This window comes from Danio aesculapii, chromosome 23 (genome assembly GCF_903798145.1).
Source record: "Danio aesculapii chromosome 23, fDanAes4.1, whole genome shotgun sequence".
Classification (NCBI taxonomy): Eukaryota; Metazoa; Chordata; class Actinopteri; order Cypriniformes; family Danionidae; genus Danio; species Danio aesculapii.
The window spans coordinates 43,923,940-43,949,164 of NC_079457.1; the positions used below are offsets into that span (position 1 = coordinate 43,923,940).

At 36.4% G+C, this 25,225-nt stretch overlaps 1 protein-coding gene across 1 annotated transcript; it reads left to right on the forward strand.

Moving 5' to 3' along the window:
* Positions 1 to 1,213: 1,213 nt before the first annotated feature.
* si:dkey-96f10.1 (6-phosphofructo-2-kinase/fructose-2,6-bisphosphatase) lies at positions 1,214 to 24,735 on the forward strand. The gene is made up of 14 exons (XM_056449573.1): positions 1,214 to 1,442; positions 2,036 to 2,161; positions 3,010 to 3,106; positions 3,470 to 3,536; positions 6,741 to 6,815; positions 6,908 to 6,964; positions 9,618 to 9,739; positions 9,841 to 10,048; positions 14,363 to 14,509; positions 14,648 to 14,752; positions 17,103 to 17,232; positions 18,968 to 19,030; positions 19,124 to 19,188; positions 24,437 to 24,735. Exons 1-14 carry the CDS (start codon positions 1,367 to 1,369, stop codon positions 24,494 to 24,496), a joined length of 1,398 nt encoding a protein of 465 aa, XP_056305548.1. The 5' UTR covers positions 1,214 to 1,366; the 3' UTR covers positions 24,497 to 24,735.
* Positions 24,736 to 25,225: the final 490 nt, after the last annotated feature.

The window sequence follows — 25,225 nt, forward strand, 5'->3', positions numbered from 1 at the left end:
CCTAAGTAATTTCAAAGAGGTGTTCCCTGTACAACTCACTCCACTATTTGTACATCACGAATTGTTAAACTTGAAACAAGGTAACTCTAGCATTCACGAGTTTACACTGCAGTTTCGAGAACTCCGTAAGTACAGCTGGAATCAAGTGGCGCTTACCGGAACGGTTTAAACCACAAATTCGTAAACCGATGGTACTCTATAAAGACAATGCCAACCTAGAGACTTTCATTTATTAAAAAAAAAGCCATCAGTGTGTCACAGCACCTCTCTGCCTGTCCATCCTCTCCGTCTGTTTCCCCTGTTCTACCCATTAGAGTTCCATCACCACAACCAGACACGAAAGAACCGACGATCACAGACGCCTATCCCCTTGAGTCCACGGAATGATTATGATGTATACGGAACCATCTCTGTCTTTACTGTGGAGAATCTACTCCTCTCAGTCTGCCCACCTCGCCTAATGGTAAGTGAAGTTACACTCGCTCCTTCAGTGTACATGTCTTGGTGGACTCTGGAGTGGCTGGCAACTTTATCTCATCGCCCAACATCATATACCTATGATTCGTAATGAAACTCCATGCAAAATTACCACCATACAGGACTCACCATTAAGCGATGAGAAAATAGAAGCTTTTACTTGTATTGGCTTTTTGGTTTGTGTGTGTGTGTTTTATGGAGGCATGTTGGCTTAGGGGTTAGCACTGTTGCCTCACAGCAAAAAGTTAGCTGTTTTCGAGTCCGGGCTGGACCAGTTCTGTGTGGAGTTTACATGTTCTTGCTGTTTTCACTTGGGTTTACTCCTGGTGCTCTGCTTTCCCCCACAGTCCAAAGACATGCACTATAAGTGAATTGGATTAATTTGGCCATAGTGTGTGTGCGCATGCATGTGAAAAATGAAAGACTTTATGGGTGTTTCCCAGTACTGGGTTGCAGTTGGAAAGGGATCTGCTGCGTAAAAACATATGCCCGAATAGTTGTCCATTTATTCCACTGTGGTGACCTCTGATAAATAAGGGAGTAATCTGAAGGTAAACGAATGATGGCAGGCATCCACATTTATGGCTCTCATTTCTTTAGTCTTTTGGTTATTGAAAAAGAGACCATTTTCAGTCACCTACCATATTTGGAACTTGCCTGTTTTGTGCTGAATATTGATAGGCTGTTTTATGTATCATGGCGATCAGGTGCTTGATGCACCTCCTACACAAGGGTTTACAAGTTTAAACATTCACTTCAAAGAGGACAAGCTTAAAGATACATTTTTGGAAGAAATCAGTTTGACCGGTCACTTTTTGAGTTTATTATAGATCGCTTTGAACAACATATACACAACTATCTCACACACTTTTGTGAATATTTATCAAAAATGGAACTTACACAAAATCCTCTGGAGAAGATCTGGGTGCCATGGATGAGCAGCAGGCTGAGACAGAGAAGAGGCTGTAAGTCAGACAACTAAAGAAACCTCTCCAGCTCATTCTATTTTCATTCTGTACAATCAGGTTATAAAACATCAGTTCTAAATGTTGTGTTATTTAAAAATATGGTTTTATTATGAAAAACGCATGCTTTTTAAAACATTTGTAAACTCATTTTCCATAATACACAATGTTTAATTTTAATGAGATTTCTATGTGACTGTCTAAATCAGAGCTGTCATGTATAGATAGATAAGAGGTTGCATAATGAAAAAACTAAATGATAAATGAAATAAAATTCATACAGAGAAATGTTTTCTGATATATTGATTTGTTATATAATTGCAGTAAAATTCTAATGTTTTAGTGGTATATTCCACAGTGTGATGGTTTGTGTCCTCATGGCTGTTAACCTCTCTAGAGTTCAGTTTACTGCCCTATACTCAGAAACCACTGATACTAGCGTCACCGTATTGATTCTTCACTTATGACGGGAAATGCATAAAACCATAACAAATGATTTTTCTGTTTAAATATCTGCAATGCCGGGTTAATCTACACACTGGATAAATCAAGTATGATTCTTTATTCAGACATTATATATCTGCTTGTTTCAGCATCAGTTCCACAGTTCACCAATTCCCCAACCATGATTGTGATGGTTGGTCTGCCTGCCCGTGGAAAGACATACATTTCTAAGAAACTCACACGCTACCTCAACTGGATTGGAGTTCCCACCAAGGGTAAGAATAATTATTTAAAAAATTCGGAAAAGTATAACCTACTATATCTAAACTAGAAAATATTTAATGTATGTATTCGTTCAGTCATTTATTTATTCAAAACAAATGTTGAATGCTATATGTACATACATTTCTGTTAACCAATCAAAACAAGCAGTTTTTAGTCTAAACCGATATCTGATATTTTGTTTGATTACTGCTGAATTATATACAGTTGAACTCATAATTATTAGCCCCCCTGTTTATTGTATTTTTTTTCCCCCAATTTCTGTTTAACGGAGAGTTTTTATTTTTTTTTACACCCCCCCCCCCCCAACACCTTTCTAAACAAAGAACCCATTTCTAAAAACTGATTTATCTTATCTTTGCCATGATGACAGCAAATAATATTTGACTAGATTTCAAGACACTTCTATACAGCTTAAAGTGACATTAAAAGGCTTAACTAGGCAGGTTAGGGTAATTAGGCAAGTAATTGTACAATGATGGTTTGTTCTGTAGACTATCGAAAAAAAAACTTTGCTTAAAAGGGCTAATAATTTTGACCTTAAAATGGTTCATAAAAAATTAACCGCTTTTATTCTAGCCGAAATAAAACATAAGACTTTTTTTCAGAAGAAAAAATATTATCAGACATACTGTGAATGTCCTTGCTCTGTTAAACATAATTTGGGAAATATTTAATAACGAAAAAAAATTCAAAGGGGGGCTAATAATTCTGACTTCAACTGAATAGGCTATATACAGTAATTAAAAAATAAATAGTTTCATAGTTTTTAAAGATAAGAGAAATTATAGGGCGCTATTTCTTCTTGTGTCTTCTCACTGATGTGAAACTGTTTTGACAGTGTTTAACGTTGGACAGTACCGTCGGGATGCTGTACGTACATATAAAAGTTATGAATTCTTTCGCCCAGACAATGAAGAGGCCATGAAGATTCGCACGTGAGATGCATACTTTTAAGAACAAGCCTTAAAGTTTAATTTAAAGGTACAGTTCACACAAAAAATGTATTTCTTGCAACTGGAGTAATGTAATTTAACCTGGTGAAAAGGTTAGTGAAAAATCTCCACTTCTAAAGAGCCTTTACAGTAGATTTCCCCTGACTTTTCACTTCACTATCCTTTGTTGGAGGAGGGCATTGTGATGCTTCTTAAAATTGGTATTCTCTCCTCTACATCAATGATTGGCCAAACGCATATGAGCACTAGAATATGCTTTTGAATTAATATACATATTTGAAACCTTTGTTGGTATGTTTGATACTGTATATTTGTGGTGATTTCATTGTAATTCATGTGTATTAGAACATGTGCTTTAGCTGCATTGAAGGATGTCTGTTGTTACTTCACTCAGTTTCATGGACAAGTGGCAGTAAGTAACATCACACACACTTTCTCACCTCAAATGAACTCACCTCACCTATATGGAGATATGCTACTAGTTTCCATCTCCACTCAATCATTTTACCTGTTCCATTTAACTTAAGTCCATGCAAGTTAGTTGATCCAGTGTTCCATTTTAATGGTTTACCTCATTAAGATTATATTTATAAGCATACAAAACACAATCTCATATTTAATTATTTAAAAATTAAATATGGGCTGCACAGTGGCGCAGTGGGTAGCATGATCACCTTACAGCAAGAAGGTCGCTGGTTCGAGCCTCAACTGCGTCAGTTGGCATTTCTGTGTGGAGTTTGCACGTTCTCCCTATGTTCGTGTGGATTTCCACCAAAGACAGGCGCTATAGGTAAATTGGGTAAGATAAAATTGGTTATGGTGAATGAGTGTGTATGGATGCTTCCCAGTGATGGGTTGCAGCTGGAACGACAACCGCTGCATGAAACATGTGCTGGATAAGTTGGCAGTTCATTCCGCTGTGGTGACCCCAGATTAATAAAGGGACTAAGCCGGAAAAAAAAAATGAATGTATGAATGAATAATTTTAATATTTAATGTTGCCCTTATGGAAAAAGGTATACTTTAAATTAATTTAATGAAGTATACTTAAGTAATGTACACATCAAACATACTTCATGTATTAGGTTTTCTATGTACTTTTAGTATACTTGTAGGTGTACTACTTGGATACATCTTGAGACTAAATTGACTCACTTTTTAGTACATAAAAATTTACTTTAAGTATACTTTAAGTGTAACAAACATTACAGGAACAAGTTGTCCACAACTAGGTTTTTATTTGAACTGCAAGTAATCATATGAATATACTAGTAGAATACCTTTTGTAATGCTTGGTGAGTAATTTGTGAACTAAGGTGTACCATGCTCAGAATTTGTAAATTGTGTTTAACAGATACATCTGAACACACAGACAAACACACACCCCTACCACCAGTGGCAACATGTGAAAGCTGGCACTAGGACCTGAAACCTTTGGATAGTACGGTTGAATTTGTAATCAGTAAGCAACAAATGTGTATACTTTCACCAAACCACTAGTCGTTTTATACTGCAGTCGTTAATAGTGGACTTATGGTGTGTCTCAATCAACCCCCAAGCTCACGAGGTTGTCTATCAGTAGGTCATGTGCGCTGGTAAGGGCAGTGATGAGCTTGGTTCAACACATATTGGGACACACTGAGGTGACACGAGAATATTCTCATTGTACATCATGAAAGCTGGAATATATCATCATATAGAATAGATTTAATATAGTTTGTAAAAATACATTATAGCTAATTAATTTGATTGTTTCATATACCAGCAACATTTCAACCACTAAACAATAACAAATGTTTCTAACTTTTCTAGCTAAAAATAAATACAGTGGGTGCGGAAAGTATTCAGACCCTCTTACATTTTTCACTCTTTGTTATATTGAAGCCATTTTCTAATATTATTTGTTTATTTTTGTTCCTCATTAATGTCCACACAGCACCACATGTTTACAGAAAAACACAGAATTGTTGACATTTTTGCAGATTTATTAAAAAAAAAAAGTAAAACTGAAATATCACATGGCCCTAAGTTTGCTAGCTGTGACTGGGGTGGTACCTTTTCAAAAGGTACATATTTGTACTTAAAGGGTCCATATTGGTACCTCAAAGTGTATATTAGTACCTAAAAATTTTAAGAGGAACATATTTGTACATTTTAGGTACTAATATGTACCCTTGAGGTATTAATATGGACCTTGTAGGTACAAATTTGTACCTTTTGAAAAGGTACCACCCCAGTGACGGCTTGCGTACCTTTATTTCTGAGAGTGCAGTGACACTCATATATTTAATTCAGGTGTTGTCCATTTCTTCCTATCATCCTTGAAATGGTTCTACACATTGGACTTGATTAGAAAAGCCACACATCTGTCTATATAAGACCTTACAGCTCACAATGCATGTCAGAGCAAATGAAAATCATGAGGTGAAAGGAACTGCCTGAAGAGCTCCGAGAACAGTGGCAAGGCACAGATCTGGCCAACGTTTCAAAAAAAGAGCACAGTGGTCTCCATAATCCTTAAATGGAAGACGTTTGGGATGACCAGAACTCTTTCTAGAGCTGACCATCTGGCCAAACTGAGCTATCCGGGGAGAAGAGCCTCGGGGAGAGAGGTAAAAAAGAGGCCAAAGATCACTGTGGCTAAGCTCCAGACATGCAGTTTAGAGTAGGGAGAAAGTTGTAGACAGTCAACCATCACTGCAGCCCTCTACCAGTCGGGGCTTTATGACAGAAGGGCCTGACAAAAGCCTCTCCTCAGTGCAAGACAAATACCTAATGGAGATTGCTAAAAAAAAAAAAAAAAAAACACCTGAAGGACTTCTTGTAGTTGTAGCCCTTGTCAGAAAGGGCTTTGTAGTTTTAATTTTGTTTTCCCTTAATAATACAAACCTTAATTTAAAATTACGTGTTTAACTGTTATATTTGAATAATATTTAATATACTTGTTCGATGATCTGAAACATTAAGTTGTGACAAACACGCAAAAAAAAAAAAAAAAGTTATCAATATGTGGCAAACACTTGGTATAGGCTAAATGAAGACCTCTGTCAGTATAAGTCCAAAATATTTATGTGCAGTATTAAGTATATTTCTGAGTATATACAAAAGTAAACAACGTGTATTTTATTTTATTTATTTATAGGATGTATGAGTGTGTAGTTCTGCCCTAAACAGCGTGCAATAATATAACTTTTTGGGCAGAGGTCATTAGATTCTGATTAAAGTACATTAAAGTATAACACTGCATTTAAGAAATCAACAGACATGTCGGTGATAGTGATAGACCACATCGCTCAATGCTGCATTAAGAAAACCCACGCGAACGCAGGAAGAACATGCACTCCACACAGAAATGCCAACTGACCCAGCCGAGGCTCAAACCAGCGACCTTCTTGCTGTGAGGCGACAGCACTACCTACTGCACCCCTCAATGCTGCAAAAACAATAAATTATATTTTAAAATATATTATAATAAAAACATGAACGTTGTAACACTATTTCACAAAACTACTGTATTTACTCCATTTTTCAAATTATTACAGCCTTGATGAGCATTAGAAACTATTTTGTCTATTATTGATGGTACAACTCATTGAGCCAATTCATGCATGTGCAGGTGTTTGATGCAACCAACACAACAAAAGAACGAAGAGAGATGATTCTTAGCTTTGCTAAAGAGAATGGCTATAAAGTAAGTGATTCGGGTAAATTAAGGTTTAACAAAATTGATATTATTCAGAAAACATCTCCACAGTATATAATTTTAAACTTGTTTTTTTGTAGGTCTTTTTTGTTGAATCGCTTTGTGATGACTCAGAAATTATTGCAGAAAACATCAAGGTAAAGAAAGTTTTCATGACTTGAAAACATCATATATTTATGTATTGTTTTGCTATAGATCAACAGTGACGAGAAATTATATTAGAACCACCTGCCTGTTAAAGGTGCAGTAGGTGATTGTCTTCAGAAACATTTTTTGTTGTGCTGGTTGAAATTCTCTTCACATTCCAATAGTTTTATTAAAGTTTTATTTAATTAAAGTAAATAATCTAAATGTATTTATATGTATTTTATATTTTGGGTAAGGCATAAGACTAAAAAATGTTCATCCAATTAAATAGTCAGGCCGATAATTCTCATAATTCTGATAAGTAGCCCAAAGTCTGTCAGCAAATGTAGATTTGAACAACTGCACACCCTTTCAATCAGATCCGCTGATGCGCTTTCACGTGGGCCGCGGTCACGTGGACACGAGTGACCTTGATTAAAAACAAATGCTCAATCAAAACTTTTTAAAGTCCTGAATCAATATTGGAGTTACTTTTGCACAGTGTAGGAAGAATGACATCAGTTGTGTAGTCCTTGCTATACGCACGTATACTCAGTATGCCTACCTTTTTCCACGAGCTGTTTGGGTATTACGACTTCTGAGGATCATACTCTTGGTATACTCACTTGCTTTGGTGATTAGACTTCCCTAATTTTTGTACATTGAGTATTTGAGTTTTTCGAAGGTCACAACAAATCAGCTGAATGATGTCTTGCTGAAACGTTCAAGTAAAATTGTAAAACAGCATGGGCGTTGCTTTAGCCCTCCTATATTTCCTTTCAGCCCCTCTAACACTTTTGCGATTACCTGTACACTACTAAATGACCGCCTCAGTCCCCTTTAAATTTGATATAAAAACGGCGGCAGAATCCCACTCCTGAACTCGTTTTTTAGTTAGTCAGCAAACCACAGTGTGTATATATATATATATATATATATATATATATATATATATATATATATATATATATATATATATATATATATAAATCAAATGAATCAAAGATACATTGACTTTCGTCGTTTCTTTGCCTCCTTTTAAAATTTGGATTGGGTGGATAATAGTACACCACCTATTTTTTTAGGACTATACCACTGGATGACACCAAGTATTTCCTTTAGACAGGTAATGTTCTGTTTTAAAACTCTTTTAGTCAGGCAAAGCTTATGCAGTTTTATAATCACATTGGTTCATTTTTAAACAATGACAACCTGTGACTTGTTCCCTATATTGTTTACCCTGCTACTTTGAATTTTCAGTCTGAAATAGCATGCAAGTATGGCTTAGTAATAAGTGTAATTCCTGCGGCCAGCTGTAGGACAAAGCGTTCCTAGCTAGCAAAATTCATGTGGCTCAAATACCTCATGGAATGATGGCACTATCTATGCGTCCACAGTATCAAATATTTTACCTAAAATTAGACCATGAAAAATCCATGAACTTTAGTGGCATGTTTGTTTCTGTGTCAGCATGCCGTTCGTAATTGTAGACCGTAAAAACAGCAAGTTCTATGAGCCTGTAACAATCATACGTTACAAGAAGGAACTTTAAGTGTCTAAATTAGTATTTTGTGAGAGTTATAAGAACTTTCAAAGGGCGAACTGATAGATTACACATTTCTTTAAATATATAAACTATGTTTTTACTTTGTGAGATTCTGAAGGATTAGGTTTGACAGCCTATGTGCAAGAGATAGTATCGTTTCTCCAAAGTAATACAAATTATAAGCTTTAGGCACATCAGGTATGACTGCCAATGTGTGAAATACAGTATCATGTCTCCAAAGTTATGCATATTGTAAGTTCCAGGCATGGCTATGTCTTTTGCCGAGTGATACTTATGGCAAGGCCCAGAAAACAAGATTTTTTCTACTAAACCTGTAATGGCAGTTTTTGTTTCTACTAATAAGCACTGCCCACTACATTGTGTGTTTAACTGAGTGCCAGCTGCAGTAGTTGAGATTTTTCGATGAACGATACAGCAACCACGAGATCTAATTAAAGGAATCTGCTTTGAAGATACCAAAAAATCCTCCTGGTTTGTCTCTTCAATTTCCAACAGCATGTACAGTTTTGTTGCAAAATATGGTATCATGACCAAAATATGCCATCTTGGCTTCAACAGACTATACCAAATTTTCCCACTTGTGTTTGGGAGATTTTAATTTAACCAAAATCTTTCTTCATGAGAAAAGGCCCAGACATATAAACAACACGGTAATTGTTGTCACATGTACTACACAGCTAGTACCTGTCAATGTATTAGATTTCTCTAATACACAACCTAAATAAGCTTACCAGAGTTGGATGTAGCTTGGATCTTCCACTAGACATAATGCTCAAAATAGAAACCGCCTGAGGAATGTGATTTCATTTGTATGGGTCACACACATCACCTTGCAGAGGAGCTCTCAATTGATCGCTTAGCAGTTGATGCCCAGTTCTTGATAATGTCACTGTTGCACTATATTTTCTGGTATCTGGTGGTCATAATGACTCATCAGTGTATGTTTATTAGTTTTATCTATTTTATTGATTTGCTTTTGCATAATTAATGAGGTGCATAATTATTAAAAGATCGCCTGGTTATTTTTACGCTCTGTTTTATGATTTTATTCTGTGAACGCTGTAAAAGGGAATTTGCTTTCTTCCTTTTATCTGCAGCAAGTGAAGCTGAGCAGTCCTGATTATGTTGACTGTGATAAAGAAGAAGCTGTGGAAGATTTCCTCAAGAGAATAGACTGCTACAAACTCACATATGTTCCTTTAGATGATGACAAAGACAGGTAACCCATACATATCATCCAAAAAGAATTTAAGAAAATTTGCTTTACAAAATTTTAGTCAAAGTCCCCATGATTACTGTCCTGCATCTGTGTGTCCACAGGAACCTGTCATACATTAAGATATTTGATGTTGGCAGCAGATATCTTGTGAATCAGGTTCAGGATCATATTCAAAGTAGAATTGTCTACTACTTGATGAATATTCATGTCACACCCCGCACTATCTACCTCTGTCGGCATGGTGAGAGTGAAATCAACCTTTTGGGTCGTATCGGAGGGGATTCTGGCCTTTCATCACGGGGAATGAAGGTTAGCATAGATCTGATTCATGGCTTTGATGTTTTAATTATTTTATGGAATTTATTATTAGTAGTAGTACTGAATAATTCAGGTTAGTGAACAAACCCAAGTACTGCATATTTCAGGGTACTTTTGTGATACTTATTTACATTTTATTTACATTTTTTATTAAATCAGAAATACAGTTTAGGACAATTGGTATGTGTATTGAGATGCAGCAAAAAAAACACGTGCCTTATTGCCTTCCCTAACCATGTTTGTAATAAATGTTGTTAATTTGCTCACCCATCCAGCGCAGATGCAAGTGCTTTTTTAGCTCAAAACTGCCATGTAATGCAAAAGAAAAAATATATAAATATTAATCACAAATTAATAAATGTGCCTCATGATGGTACAATGATGTCTTTTGAAGTAAAGTGATAATGATATTTGACACAGTTTGACACACAGTCAGGTGCATAAATATTGGGACATCGACACTATTATAACATTTTTGGCTCTATACACCAACACAATGGATTTGAAATGAAACCAAGATCTGGTGAACAGTGTAGGAATTACAACAGTTTACATATTTGCCTCCCACTTGTTAAGGGACCAAAAGTAATGAGACAGAATAATAATCATAAAACAAACTTTCACTTTTTAATACTTGGTTGCAAATCCAATTTTGACTTCAACTGTATATATATGTATATAAAACAATATATACATATATACATACATACATACATATATACATATATACATATATATATATATATATATATATATATATATATATATATATATATATATATATATACATACATACATACATACATACATACATACATACATACATACATACATACATACATACATACATACATACATACATACATACACATCTTTGCCACCCCTATAATGACCAATTGACTGAGGACTGTGCAAAGTGAACGCACTGCAAAGCCTCTCCAACCAACTTCTATAGGCTCATTGAAATTTCTTCAGCCTCTCTCCCTGCACTCTTCCATAAGTTCCTGGTACTTAGCGTGTTTTCTCTCATTGGCTTCTTCAATACGCTCTTCCCAAGGCACCAGAATAATTAGCTGTTTTGAAGCTTCTGAGGTAACTATCATATCTGGGCAGAGACTTGCTGTTGCAATGTGATGAGAGAACCTCAGCTGTTTTTCCAGGTCAACCGACAGCTGCCAGTCTGAGTCTTTTTGAAGAAGGCCTGTTGAAAATTGTGGGAAGGCCCGGGGTTTTTTACCATGAAGTGGACTGCCTTCTTTGGAGCATGATGATGCTTGCTGGTGCTGAGGCTAAGCTCTCACCAATTGCCTTAAGCACCTGGTCATGGCACCAACGATAGCAACCATCAGCCAGAACCTTGGGGCAGCTGCTGAGGAGGTGTTCTAAAGAACCTCTTTCAGCGCAAAAAAGGCGCCTCACTCTTCCCACAGACATGGAGATTTGATTGGCTTGGCAGGACCTCGTAGACAGCTTGTACCAAGAAACGGACTCACTGGAAATCTGCCTGCAAGATGTTTTTCCAGGTAATCCTGCGCTGCAGTGATTTCTCCCACCTAGTCCACACTCTCTGCTGCAGAAGTCCCACCACCGTGCTCACTCTCTCTTCTTCCACATCTGCTTGAACCTCTTCCTGGAGTAGGGGGTGTCTTTCCTTGCCGTGGACCTGGCTAACTAAGGTCTTTGGGAAGTAGCCCAAGCCCACTCTGCCTGTCACCACACTGCCCACCAGAGCCTTTTGTCTCAAGAGTGATTCTGCCATCTCCAATGCTTTCCCAGCTTTGCATTTAATGCCTGTCCTCACTTCAATGCAGGCTGATGACACTTCGTGTACTGTGTGTGCCACTATGAATTCTTCTGTGAGGCCACTGAAGGGCAGCTTGAAGATGTTTCTTTTATAGAGTGCAGCAAGTGCAGTAAGTAAGTAAGTGCAGTAAGTCTGTGTGGAAGGCCAGCTATTTCCGCAGAAAGCCACTGATCGTCCTTTCTAGGGACTCAACTGTTGACATCAGGACTGCATATGTAGATCAGTAGAGCCCACAAGGGCATGTGCTGATAGATCCATGTGCTGATAGTGCTGATAGATCCAGGCTTTGAATCTACCTGGCGGGCCGGATTTGTCAACCTTGGTAAGCCAAGCTCCAAGTACTTTTTTGGACTTCTGGATGGCGCAGAGTTTCAGTGTCAGTGAAATTAAGAGTAGAGCTGTGTGTCATTGGCATAACGATGTAAGAGAAGCCATGTGATTTGAAGATGGTTCCCACTGATGTGGTCTAAATAGAAAATAGAAGGGGATCAAGAACAGACGCCTGAGGAACCTCTATGACCAGCTGATGAGCTTTGAATACCTCTCCAGATATCCCTGAATGATCTGCCGGTGAGGTAATGTGCTGGTGACTCCAATCAGCAGAGTGGAGTTCCACTGATGCTCACTGAGGAGAAGGTGGACGGTAGAATCTGATGATTCACCATAACAAAAGCAGCAGACGGGTCCAGTTAAAGCAGAATAGATCATTTAAAACCTGCTTTGGCAATATGCAAGGCTTGAGTAGTGCAGGTCTTCAGTAGGGCGTAGAGTAGTGCAGTCTCAGTAGAAAGTCCACATTTGAAGCCTGATTGGTTCACATGTAGCAGGTTATTGTGTGTTAAAAATGTGAAAATTTGGTTGAAAACAACACTTTGCAGTGTTATGGCATTAAAATGAAGTAGAGAGATTAGACATTATCTCCATTAATTGGTTTAAAGAGTGTAAGATCATCCTTAAGACAGGTTTGTCTGTATGAAATTTTTACAAAATAAGTAAAATATAAATGGATACCAACTCATGTAGGAGTAGAAAGGTAAGGTATAAGGTGGAAAACAAGTTGGCCAAAATGGCAGTACTGTATAAGGGTACAAAGTAAGGGAACCGTTGGAGATGGAAACACAAATTTGATCAGGGTGACCAGTAACAAAATATACTAAACTGTACTGAACTGAATCATATTGCTCAGTGGAAATGAGGTATAAAAATGGGGACATAAATGTGTTCTGTACTGTACTGAACAATAAGCCTAAGTGGAAACAGGCCAAAAGGTACATAGCACAACAGTATGGTAGTAAAAGGGTGAAGCAGATTGCTGAACAATATTGGTTTGCAGAGAATTGCCACCAGCATGGCACAAGACATGAACGACAACACAGACAACACAACTTTTTAAAATATAAAGCAAAACACAGCACCTTTAAAATACAATGACAGCACGCAGCTATGAAACATAAAACAAACAGCCACAAGCGCAAGGGGCAGTGTAACGGGGTGTAACGCTGACAACAGGAGTGAGGATCCAAACGCAGGGTTTTATTAACAGGATGGTCAGGCAAGCAATGATCAACACAGGAGCAAACAGATGTATAAGGACAATCCAGAGTCGTAGTCATAATAGCAGGCAGATGGTCACAAGGCAGGCAGCAGACAGGAGTAAAACAAGAAATCCAGGCGAGGGTCAAAAACACGACAAAGCAAGACAAAGGTAACGCAATACAAAGGTAACAAAGGTAAAGGTTTAAGCAATATTATGTGTGTTTGTGCTGCTTATGTAGTCCAGTAAGCAGTCAAAAAGCTGCATCAGCTGTGAGGGTCTAATGAGTGGAGACTTGGAGCAGGTGTGTGTGTGTTGCATGACTGAATATGTAGTCCATGAAATGGCGGATTTGTAGTTCGTGTGAATGTAAGTGTTTACCAGCGATCTCTGGTTGTTAGATTGCTGGTGATCGTGACAGGCAGGGATTCCTCTCTTTATTTGTGTGTGCTTACATTGCACTATATTTTAAATAATGACCTTGAATTTGCAAAAGACATAATTTAGCTTAGTCCTTTGAGTGGGAATGATGTCAATTATAACTTTCTGGCATACACTATGCCTACTAATAAAGGGTACTGCTCAGTGGAAATGAGATCAAATTAACATTTCAGATTTGCACAAATGTTGTTGGCACCAATAGCCTAAGGGTATTGTGTGCCGACATATAGCACCAATGTGCTCATATTGACACGAGTTCAATTCCTGGCTCAAGGTCCTTTGCCGATCCTTCCCCTCTCTCTGCTCCCAATGCTTTCCTGTCTGAAATCTCTACTGTCCTATCATAGTAAAGGTGAAAAAAGCCCTAAAAAAATATATTTTAAAAAGATTTGCACAAATGTAGCTCCCTCGAGTGAATTTGTCATCTGAAACTTTCAACAAAATGTACCGATAGCAACATATTTTTTACATTTCGCAAAAATGTAGGCTGAGGCAGATTTTTCCAATGACTCTACGTTTGTGTCAGTTTGCTGCAGCTCTAGGCACCTATATCAGGGGTCAGCATATCCTGGACCTGAAGATCTGGACCAGTCACATGAGGAGAACAATCCAGACTGCAGAAGCCATTGGAGTGCCTTATGAACAATGGAAAGCTCTGAACGAGATTGATGCTGTGAGTCTAGTCCTGTATATAGTTGCAGATGATATTCACAGCACTACCCATTGGGCCATTTGTTTTGCTTCTTTCTCAAAATGTGTTTGTTGTGAAGGGATTTGTAAGAGATTTTATATAAATTGTCTTCATGTGCAGGGTGTATGTGAGGATATGACGTATGAAGAGATTCAAGAACACTTTCCTGAGGAGTTTGCCCTCAGAGACCAAGACAAATATCGTTATCGATACCCAAAGGGAGAAGTGAGTGTGTATAAATATATTACTCATCAGTAGTTGCCTATGGTTTAGTCCACTGTAAAATTGAGCATTTCTATGTGCACTTACAGCTAATTTGCATTTATGATGCATACATTTTTAAAAAATAATAGTGCATGTCACTTTGGTTTGCATGAATTATGAAGTTTATACTCCGACATACAGATAATATCTTTGCAGAGAAAATCTTTTTCATACACATGACAGAGAGACAATGCTTTAGTAACAAACTTTCAACATCATTTGTTCTAGAACTGACTACACCACCCTGGTAAATCCAAGGGAAAATGTTTTTGGGGTACACTTGTTTAACTTTTTTTTTTTTTAAGAAGGCAAAGACATTGTAGTCAATGAAACGTATGTTGATCTCAATTCTGTGCCTTATTTAAATTAAATGACAAATTTCATAGTAAATATATATTTGTGTAAGAGGACCAATTAAAGTGTACGCTTCATTTTCCTTTGGCTTAGTCCATGATATTTCAGGGTTTGCCACTGTGGAATGAACTGCCATCTACTCTGGCATATATTTTATGCAGCGGATGCCCTTCCAACTGCACTGTTCTGCAAAACACCCATACACACTCTCATTGACACACTTCTACACTACTTCTTCACCTATACTGCATGTCTTTGGATTATGGGTGAAACCGGAGCACTTGGAGGAAACCCACGCAAACGTGGGACGAACATGCAAACTCCACACAGAAATGCCAACCGGCCTAGCTGGCACTCAAACCAGAGACCTACTTGCTGTGAGACGACAGTGCTAACCACTGAGCCACCTCACCTCAAACTTATTTTTTCATTAGGTACTGGTTTGTTTCACATTAATTATGAACTTGTATAATGTAAGTACAATCTTACAGCATTTATGTTTCTTATAATAAGATATTTTTACAGTGCAATGACTTACAGTCTCCTAATATTTAAATTTCTGTCATGACAACTTGCAGCGAGATTTAGTATGGTAATGAATATGTATATGGAAATGTAGATGTAATTGGTCTCAGCTGCATAGATCTGCTACACTGCTGCTTTGAATCTTATGGCAGAGTAAGTACTGAGACTTGCTACTGTCAGTATATCCACACTGTTGCTGCAAACATAATGTATATGTAACCCCTTTAGCAGATCTAATCACAGGTAGAGCTGGGGCAGAGGAGGCTCTCTGAAAACGTGCAGTCATATCACCCTGCAGCCCAAGACTGGTTTCTATCTCAACCTAAGCAAGGCTGAGCCTGTTTAGTACCTGGACGGGAGCCACATGAAAAAACTAGGTTGCTTTTGGAAGTGGTGTTAGTGAGACCAGAAGGGGGTGCTCATCAAATAGTGTAGTGAGGCTAGTACAGTGAAGGGCACACTACAGTCAGTGAGCACCGTCTTTCACATGAGATGTTGAACCAGGAGTGTCCAAACTCGGTTCTGGAAGGCCAGTGTCCTGCAAAGTTTTGTTCCAATTCCAATCAGACACACCTGGTCTAGCTAATCAAGCTTACTAGACTTTCTAGAAACATCCTTGCTGGTGTGTTGAGGCAAGATTGAGCTAAAACCTGCAGGACACCGGCCCTCCAGGCCCGAGTTAGGACACCCCTGCGTTTAACTTACTCTCTGTGGTTTATTAAATCATAAAGAGTAGGGGTGTAACCCCGGTGTCCTGGCCAAATGATCTCTTTCTGTCCTTACCCATCATGGCCTCCCAAATCATCCCCATCACTATCTCTCACTATCTGTGTGCACACTGGTGCCATTATTGTGTAGCTGCCATTCCATCATCCGAGTGGATGCTGCAGAATGGTGGTGGTATGGATATGACTGAAAAAGGCTTTAAGTGTGACTAAACATGATAAATGTGCTATATCAATGCAAATGACTTACTATTTCAAATGTTGAGGAGCTAGCTCATTGGCTGCAGAGGAGACAGCAACCACTCTTCGGTACCATGTAGTTAATGACATGGGGGCAGATTAGGTGATCCCTAAGCCTGCACATGCATAGAGTTTTATGACAGAATTTTGTATTTACCCTCAAGTATGAGAAGGAGGCATCAAAAACAACCTTAATTTACAGCCAAACATATGACTCTTACCTTATGAAATTGTATTGAACCAACTCCAACTCCCCAACATCACCATCATATCAAAGAGGAGGTTGATGCTCTTTTCATGGAATTGTAAAAGTATATCAATCAAGAAAAAAAGACGAAGAAATAAACGCATTTACTTTTGTCATTAAAAACCTATATGTATAAAATGTGTTTTGAGAAACAATTTACTTTGTCATGTTTAAGAATGTTTTGTTCACTCAGTGAAAAGCAGTGTGTATGTGTGTTTAGTCTTATGAGGATCTGGTTCAACGTTTAGAACCGGTAATCATGGAGCTTGAGCGCCAGGAGAATGTTCTGGTCATTTGTCATCAGGCTGTCATGCGCTGTCTGCTGGCATACTTCCTGGACAAAACTGCAGGTATAGAGTCTTTTAGAACTCACTGAACTTATTTTTAAATAATTTTTAAATGCTAAAAAAAACTAGGTGAAAGGTTAAAAAAAGATATATATTTGTGAACATTTTGGAATGACATGAATCTGAATAATCCATAGTAAGAAAAATATTGTCCACAAATGGAGAAATTATCAAGTGTTGCTACTAGGACATTCTGAAAAGATAAGTTCAATAGGGTATATGCCGAAGCATGCTAATAGGACTTTTTTAAGGTCTGTTTTCTTTAAAAATCAGCGATCTCCACTGGCTAAGTGATATCCGATATAAAGTGGGTCTCAGATTGAACAAGAAGTACTGCATTAAATAACATTTTTCGCCGCTATGTCTATAATATGAGCATTTATTTTACTCCAGTATATTCAATGGATTTTATGCGCTAGCCTGCCGATTCTGATGGGTGTGTGCGAGCAAACAGCTTTTTGTCTTGTTTTTCGATTCAGCAACTAAACGAATGCCAAAGTCTGTTCAACTGATTGTATTTGAATTACATTACAACATCGATGCCGTAAAAGGAACCGTATAAAATGGAAAAAAACACAATAACAGGTCACCGGAAGTTTATCAGTATGGAAAACACACTAGCTCGTCATATACCCTATACACAATTCTAAAAGGGATGATTTACCTCTAGAATACTCATCTAATTATCTATGTTCATAGTAACTTAAGGTTTTTATTATTATTTATTTTATTTTGGACTTTTAAATGTGATTTCTGCAATATAACCTAATTCAAGATTTTCATGAGTCAGGCAAGTTTAACATCTGCTTAATCTAGCTCAAATCTAGCAATTAATGCAACCCCCATGGTGTTCCAATCCTCTTTTGTTCACCCTCAGAACACAACTTAATTTTTTTTTTAATGAAATTTGAGAATTTTCTGTCCCTCCGTTAATGGATTAAGCAACTTTTACTTCAAATGTCCAGAAAAGTAATGACAACATCATGAAAACCATCACTGAAGTATATGTGACTCCAGTGGTTTAACCTTAAATGAGCACCACAAGGTCTGTAATTCTTTGTCAGTGTGACAGCAGGCCGCCAGTCAGACAGCATGATTCAGATGGCATCTCATTGTCTGAATTATGTAAACATTTAAGTGGCACGAAACTGTCCCAGTCGATCATTACATCAACTACACTATACTACACTACACCACACTACACTACAACACTAGTTCTCCAGTTCTGTAGATATTGTTTGACAATACTCCTATTCGCAACACCAAATTTCCATTGCTTTTGGTCTCCCTGAAATTTCCGGCTAAAGTTTCCAAGCAACTTCTATCACACTTCAATTATTTCAATGTCTGTATATAAGTTAGGCTGGGTGGAAAAAAAATCAAGTTCTGTTGATGAATGAAAAGTCTTCTGATATTGGAACAACATGAGGATAATTAATGATTATACCTTTAACACATTTGACATATAAAATGCCCCAAAGAGAGAAATATATGTAGCAACTAAAAAAATAGATCTTATGTACAATCACAAAGTCATTTTGTGATTTTACATAAAACTGATCACTTAAATGAAGATCAGAACACATTTTAAAATCAATGCAAGTTATCCAGCTTAACAAACAATACACCAACTTTTTGATTATTGATCATTGCTTTGCTAGAAAAATAACTAGACAAGAGCGTATGCTAATTTGGTCAAGAAAATTCTAATGATTGTTCTGTCCTGCTGTCACTCTAGATGAGCTGCCTTATCTGAAGTGTCCTCTGCATACGGTGATGAAACTCACTCCTGTTGCTTATGGTCAGGTCTTAGTCTCTGCTGAAATATGACTGTTTTTACACAATTCAATACGATGGAAAAAAATATCTGTATTATTTTCTTTTGTATTTCCAGGGTGTAAAGTTGAGTCAGTTTTCCTGAATGTTGAAGCAGTAAACACACACAGAGAAAGACCTGAGGTGAGCACAGCAGTATTGTAGATATGCACTTTCCAGGTGACTTACAGTAATTTGCCATGGCCCTGTTTACAGTCCCACTTGGCAGAATGCAGAATCTGATGCCATTTGTATCTCTCCTTCAGATGTACCTTGAATCAATCTGAAGGATGCAGCTTTATTAAAGGTGCCATATAATGCCTTGATACAATAAATTAAATTGATCGCTGATATCTAAATTGTAGGTATGTGGCATAGGGATGAATTTATAATCCATAAATCCCACATTGTGATGTGCTATAAACAGATAACTGCTCTATAGAGGGATCCCAAAAATAAAAATCTGTCATCATTTATTTGCCCTTTACTTGTTCCATACCAGTTTTTGGTTGTTACTGTTTTTCTGTTGGACACAAAAGAAGATGTACTACAAAACAGGGGCAGACTGGGACACAAGTTCAGGCAGGGAAATCCCATACACACCCAGTGCATACTTTTGTAAATTAACTGGTAGCGATTTGAGGATTTGGCAAATAGAACAGAGTGTGACTCTTCGCTGTATGTCAAACCATTTCCTAGTGCATTCTGTCTTTGTGAAGAAGATGGCAAAGGCTTTTTTTTGTATGGAAGCCCATTCCCACCATGGAATAATAAAAAAATTATATATATATATATATATATATATATATATATATATATATATATATATATATATATATATATATATATATATATATATATATATATATATATATAAAGCTATAAAGATAAAGATATAATATAGAGCTATAAAGTTGCAATTCTGAGTTATAAAGTGTGAATTGCAAGTTATAAAGTCGCAATTCTGAGTTATAATGCCAGAATTCTGAGTTATAAAGTCGCAATTCTGAGTTATAATGCCGGAATTCTGAGTTATAAAGTCGCAATTCTGAGTTATAATGCCGGAATTCTGAGTTATAAAGTCGCAATTCTGAGTTATAATGCCGGAATTCTGAGTTATAAAGTCGCAATTCTGAGTTATAATGCCGGAATTCTGAGTTATAAAGTCGCAATTCTGAGTTATAATGCCGGAATTCTGAGTTATAAAGTCGCAATTCTGAGTTATAATGCCAGAATTCTGAGTTAAAATTTCGCAATTATGAAGTATAAAGTCAGAAAATCCGAGTTATAACATCAGAATTCTGAGTTATATAGTCACAATTCTGAGATATAATGTCGCAATTCGAGTTATAAAGTCCGAATTCCAAGTTTATATATATATATAAAGCTATAAAGATAAAGATATAATATAGAGCTATAAAGTTGCAATTCTGAGTTATAAAGTGTGAATTGCAAGTTATAAAGTCGCAATTCTGAGTTATAATGCCGGAATTCTGAGTTATAAAGTCGCAATTCTGAGTTATAATGCCGGAATTCTGAGTTATAAAGTCGCAATTCTGAGTTATAATGCCGGAATTCTGAGTTATAAAGTCGCAATTCTGAGTTATAATGCCGGAATTCTGAGTTATAAAGTCGCAATTCTGAGTTATAATGCCAGAATTCTGAGTTAAAATTTCGCAATTATGAAGTATAAAGTCAGAAAATCCGAGTTATAACATCAGAATTCTGAGTTATATAGTCACAATTCTGAGATATAATGTCGCAATTCGAGTTATAAAGTCCGAATTCCAAGTTTATATATATATATATAAAGCTATAAAGATAAAGATATAATATAGAGCTATAAAGTTGCAATTCTGAGTTATAAAGTGTGAATTGCAAGTTATAAAGTCGCAATTCTGAGTTATAATGCCGGAATTCTGAGTTATAAAGTCGCAATTCTGAGTTATAATGCCGGAATTCTGAGTTATAAAGTCGCAATTCTGAGTTATAATGCCGGAATTCTGAGTTATAAAGTCGCAATTCTGAGTTATAATGCCAGAATTCTGAGTTAAAATTTCGCAATTATGAAGTATAAAGTCAGAAAATCCGAGTTATAACATCAGAATTCTGAGTTATATAGTCACAATTCTGAGATATAATGTCGCAATTCGAGTTATAAAGTCCGAATTCCAAGTTTATATATATATATAAAGCTATAAAGATAAAGATATAATATAGAGCTATAAAGTTGCAATTCTGAGTTATAAAGTGTGAATTGCAAGTTATAAAGTCGCAATTCTGAGTTATAATGCCAGAATTCTGAGTTATAAAGTCGCAATTCTGAGTTATAATGCCAGAATTCTGAGTTATAAAGTCGCAATTCTGAGTTATAATGCCAGAATTCTGAGTTATAAAGTCGCAATTCTGAGTTATAATGCCAGAATTCTGAGTTAAAATTTCGCAATTATGAAGTATAAAGTCAGAAAATCCGAGTTATAACATCAGAATTCTGAGTTATATAGTCACAATTCTGAGATATAATGTCGCAATTCGAGTTATAAAGTCCGAATTCCAAGTTTGACCATAAACGGAGTGTTAAAGACGCATGCACATTAGCCCCTAATCACAACATAAAGCCTATATTCGACTTTTTATTGTTTATCACACTTTCAAAAAGAAAATATATAGGCTAGCTGAACTAGGCTGTCTTTTTAGATTTGTTCCTTTTTAATTATCCTATTTGCAGCATTTGGTCTAAATGGCAATTATAAAGCATTAAACAGAGTGCCTGAAACTTTCAGCTGTAGGTTGTGTGATTCCTCTAAAAGCCTAAAAATAAGATTTCTATATTATTTATCTATTATATGTGTAACAATGATTTGATGATCAACCCTTTACCTTCATCTCCTCAGTTGATGTCCCCTCATCTCCAGTCTCAATGTTTCAGATTTTTCTTTTCATCACTTCAAATCTCAATATTCAAACCTGCAATGCACAACATTTACTGCTCTGTAAACAATGTGAAGATGAGGCTCTGTGCAGCGGGCATTAGTGTCCATGCATCTCCTGTTTTTCAGAATAAGAGTCCCACATACATAGTTAATTTCAATTAGCCTAAGATACAGTTAACAATAAGCGGGAAAATATTATTGATGTTAACTCACTAGAAATTTTTTATTTCCAATGAAATGCTTCCAGACACTTGCATAAATAATGATCATGTGTGCAATATAGTGGTGTGTTTGTTCTCATTGGCCTGATTTTCACTGTAATTTTACACAGGGATACAATGGTGTTTGGGGCTCACGGTATGCCATTTCCATGTAAATTCCTATTATTTATCAGCGCCTGAGCATATCTAGATTTTCATTATATGGCACCTTTAATTGTTTTATCTTTGTTGGACTTCATCATGTGAATCTTTATAAATTCTGTAGAACTACAAGGTTTGCAATTTAAAACAACATGGTTGGCATCACCACGGTTGGAACTACATGAACTGTAACATGCCCTTCATCAACTACTGGAAAGATACAGAACAACTGTATAGTGTTATATTGAATATATCACAAATATTAATATCAATATTTTGGTACCCTATGAAAACCACACAGATTGTGAACCCCACATTCAGCTTCTTTGAGAAATGTTTTATACTTACCCTGGACGGCGGGATTAAAAAGATAGCGCCTTTCAAATCCAGCATTGTGATTAGATGATCTTGTGAGGTGGGCACTGAAGGTTGTCACCCATAGTGTGCCCGGCATTTGCATAGTCATAGTTTACAGTTAAACTGTTTTTATGTCTAAAAGTCTTACATTTTCATAATTCACTTTCCAAACCACTTCTAGTTAACCCAAGACATTGTGCTGAAAATATAGAAACTAAACATCACTATGTAATTTAGATTTTTACCTAAGCATTCATGTATAAACATTAATAAGAATAAGTTTAATACAGTGGAGTATTTCAAACAATGCATATTAAATATGTACATGATTATTTGAATCTAAAGGTATATGAAGCTAAATATTCCATTTTGTGTCCTGTTCGTATGATGGAAAATTGTAATCCATGTGTGCATGTTTGTGTCTGAGATGATGTAGATTAGGAGGAAAATGTTGATTAGGTCAAGAACCTGTTCTGCAAGTTCTTGCCTCTCAACACCTTTGTTCTCAGAAGAACAAAGGACAGATGGTTCTTTACTGTCCCATTGCCACTCCTAACTGATAACCTTTAAAAAAAGGGTAGAGTTAAAGGGCCCTATCATACACCCAGCGCAATAAGGTGCAAAACGTGTTTGGCACGATTTGTTGCTATTTTCTGAGCAGTGCAATCCTAATTTTCACGTTTTGCACCACGTTGTTTAAATAGCAAATCCATTTGCGCCACTTTGTGGACTCATGGGTGTTCCAGTCTAAAAAGGAGGTGTGTTAAGTTGCATTGTTGGAGCGGTGCTATTTTGAAGAATTGAAATAGACTGTGCTATTGACCAATTAAACCTGGTTTATAGTCCAGTGTAGAGCATGTTAGTTATGCGCCAAAATGCTTACACATCACTTAAGACACACAGGATGTACAGCAATATGCAAATATCTTTACAAATGAAAAAAAATTAAAGGATTCAAATGTTATTCTTTTCTACATAAATATAAAAACCACTACCCCATGCCTTCATGTCTGGGGCGTTTTTCAGTTTATTCGTGACAATTTGCATTTGTATAATGTTATTATTATTAGCAGTATTATTTATTATATGCATATTTATATTTGTTTTGATAAAACAAGTTTAGATTTGACCACATGTTGGGTTTTTGAGACATATGCATCACCATATGGGGTACAAGAATAAGAAATGTATTTGGATATAACTAGATATCACTTTTTTGACCACATTTCGTTATTATTGTTCATTTATTCACTTTTATTCATTTTTACAACTGAATTTCCACAAGTTTATGATTTTACCACTGATCACTACACAACTATATTTAGCACAGTGTTAATGTTTCATTAACCTAATTAAATATGGTTGCACTATGTGCTGCCTGTGTTATTCAATTTAATTTGCTTTGTAAAATAACATTTTGAGCTACATTTTGATTCCTAGGCAATGTCAACATTAAATTCACCTACAAAGTTTTGAATTCAAAGTACTGTAAAAGAAGTCACTGACACAAAAAAGAAAGTAAAAGCTATTAATGTTTGTGTGCTCACAGTCACTACTGAACATCTGAATATAAACAAATTATACTGTATGCGCACTGTTGTTATCAGAGAAGTATATTTAATGCTTGATTTATGTTTTGAAACATTAATTAAGCTACATTTTAGCTTCTGCTTTTTATCACTCACCCTTTTACACATGAATGTCTGTGATCCTAATCATCCTGTTGTTGTGATGTTTCAGAATGTGGATGTTGACAGAGATCCAGAGGATGCTTTACTGACCGTACCAGAACACAGCTAGACAAGAACACAAGAATTACACTGGCTCATTTCTCCTCCAAAAGAATTATGTTTTTCCTGATGTGAGGCCATCTGACCTCAAATGTAGTTTAGCAAAAATGGATCTATTAGTGATGTAGACTGTGCCACTGTGATGTTGTCATACTATGAACAATGGAACAATGTTATTTTGATCACTTACATAGATCTTGATGTCATGAGATTAAAAATAATAAAGATTAATTAAGTTAAACGTTTAAAGAGGTGTTCAGTCAGTTTTGAAGGCTTGATTGTGCTTGTGTGACGTGTTCATACTTTGATTAAAAAGAAATCACATTATTATTCCTGATATTTTACTTTTAATTTACATCTAGTCTGTTGATTCGGTTTTAACACACATTTTCAGGAGAATGAAAATTCACTTTCACTTTCACTTTCCCTCAGAAATATGGAATGATCCAAATTAGTTAGCTGGCTCAGTGTGTTCTGATTTGAAAGGTACTTGATTAACATTAAATGAAACATCATACCTGTGGTAGGTTTGTAACACACTAAGTTAAAAATAATAAAGGACCCTTTTAAAAGACAGCAAGTTCTAATTGTCCAGTCTGGCATTGTTATTGTTTTTCAGCTATCATATCAGTACCTATTACATTGTGTGTTATAAACTTCAACACTTACCTCAACCCTAAAAAAAACACTTATAGTAAGCATCCATGTTATAACATTCACTATGCAAGTGACCGTCTTA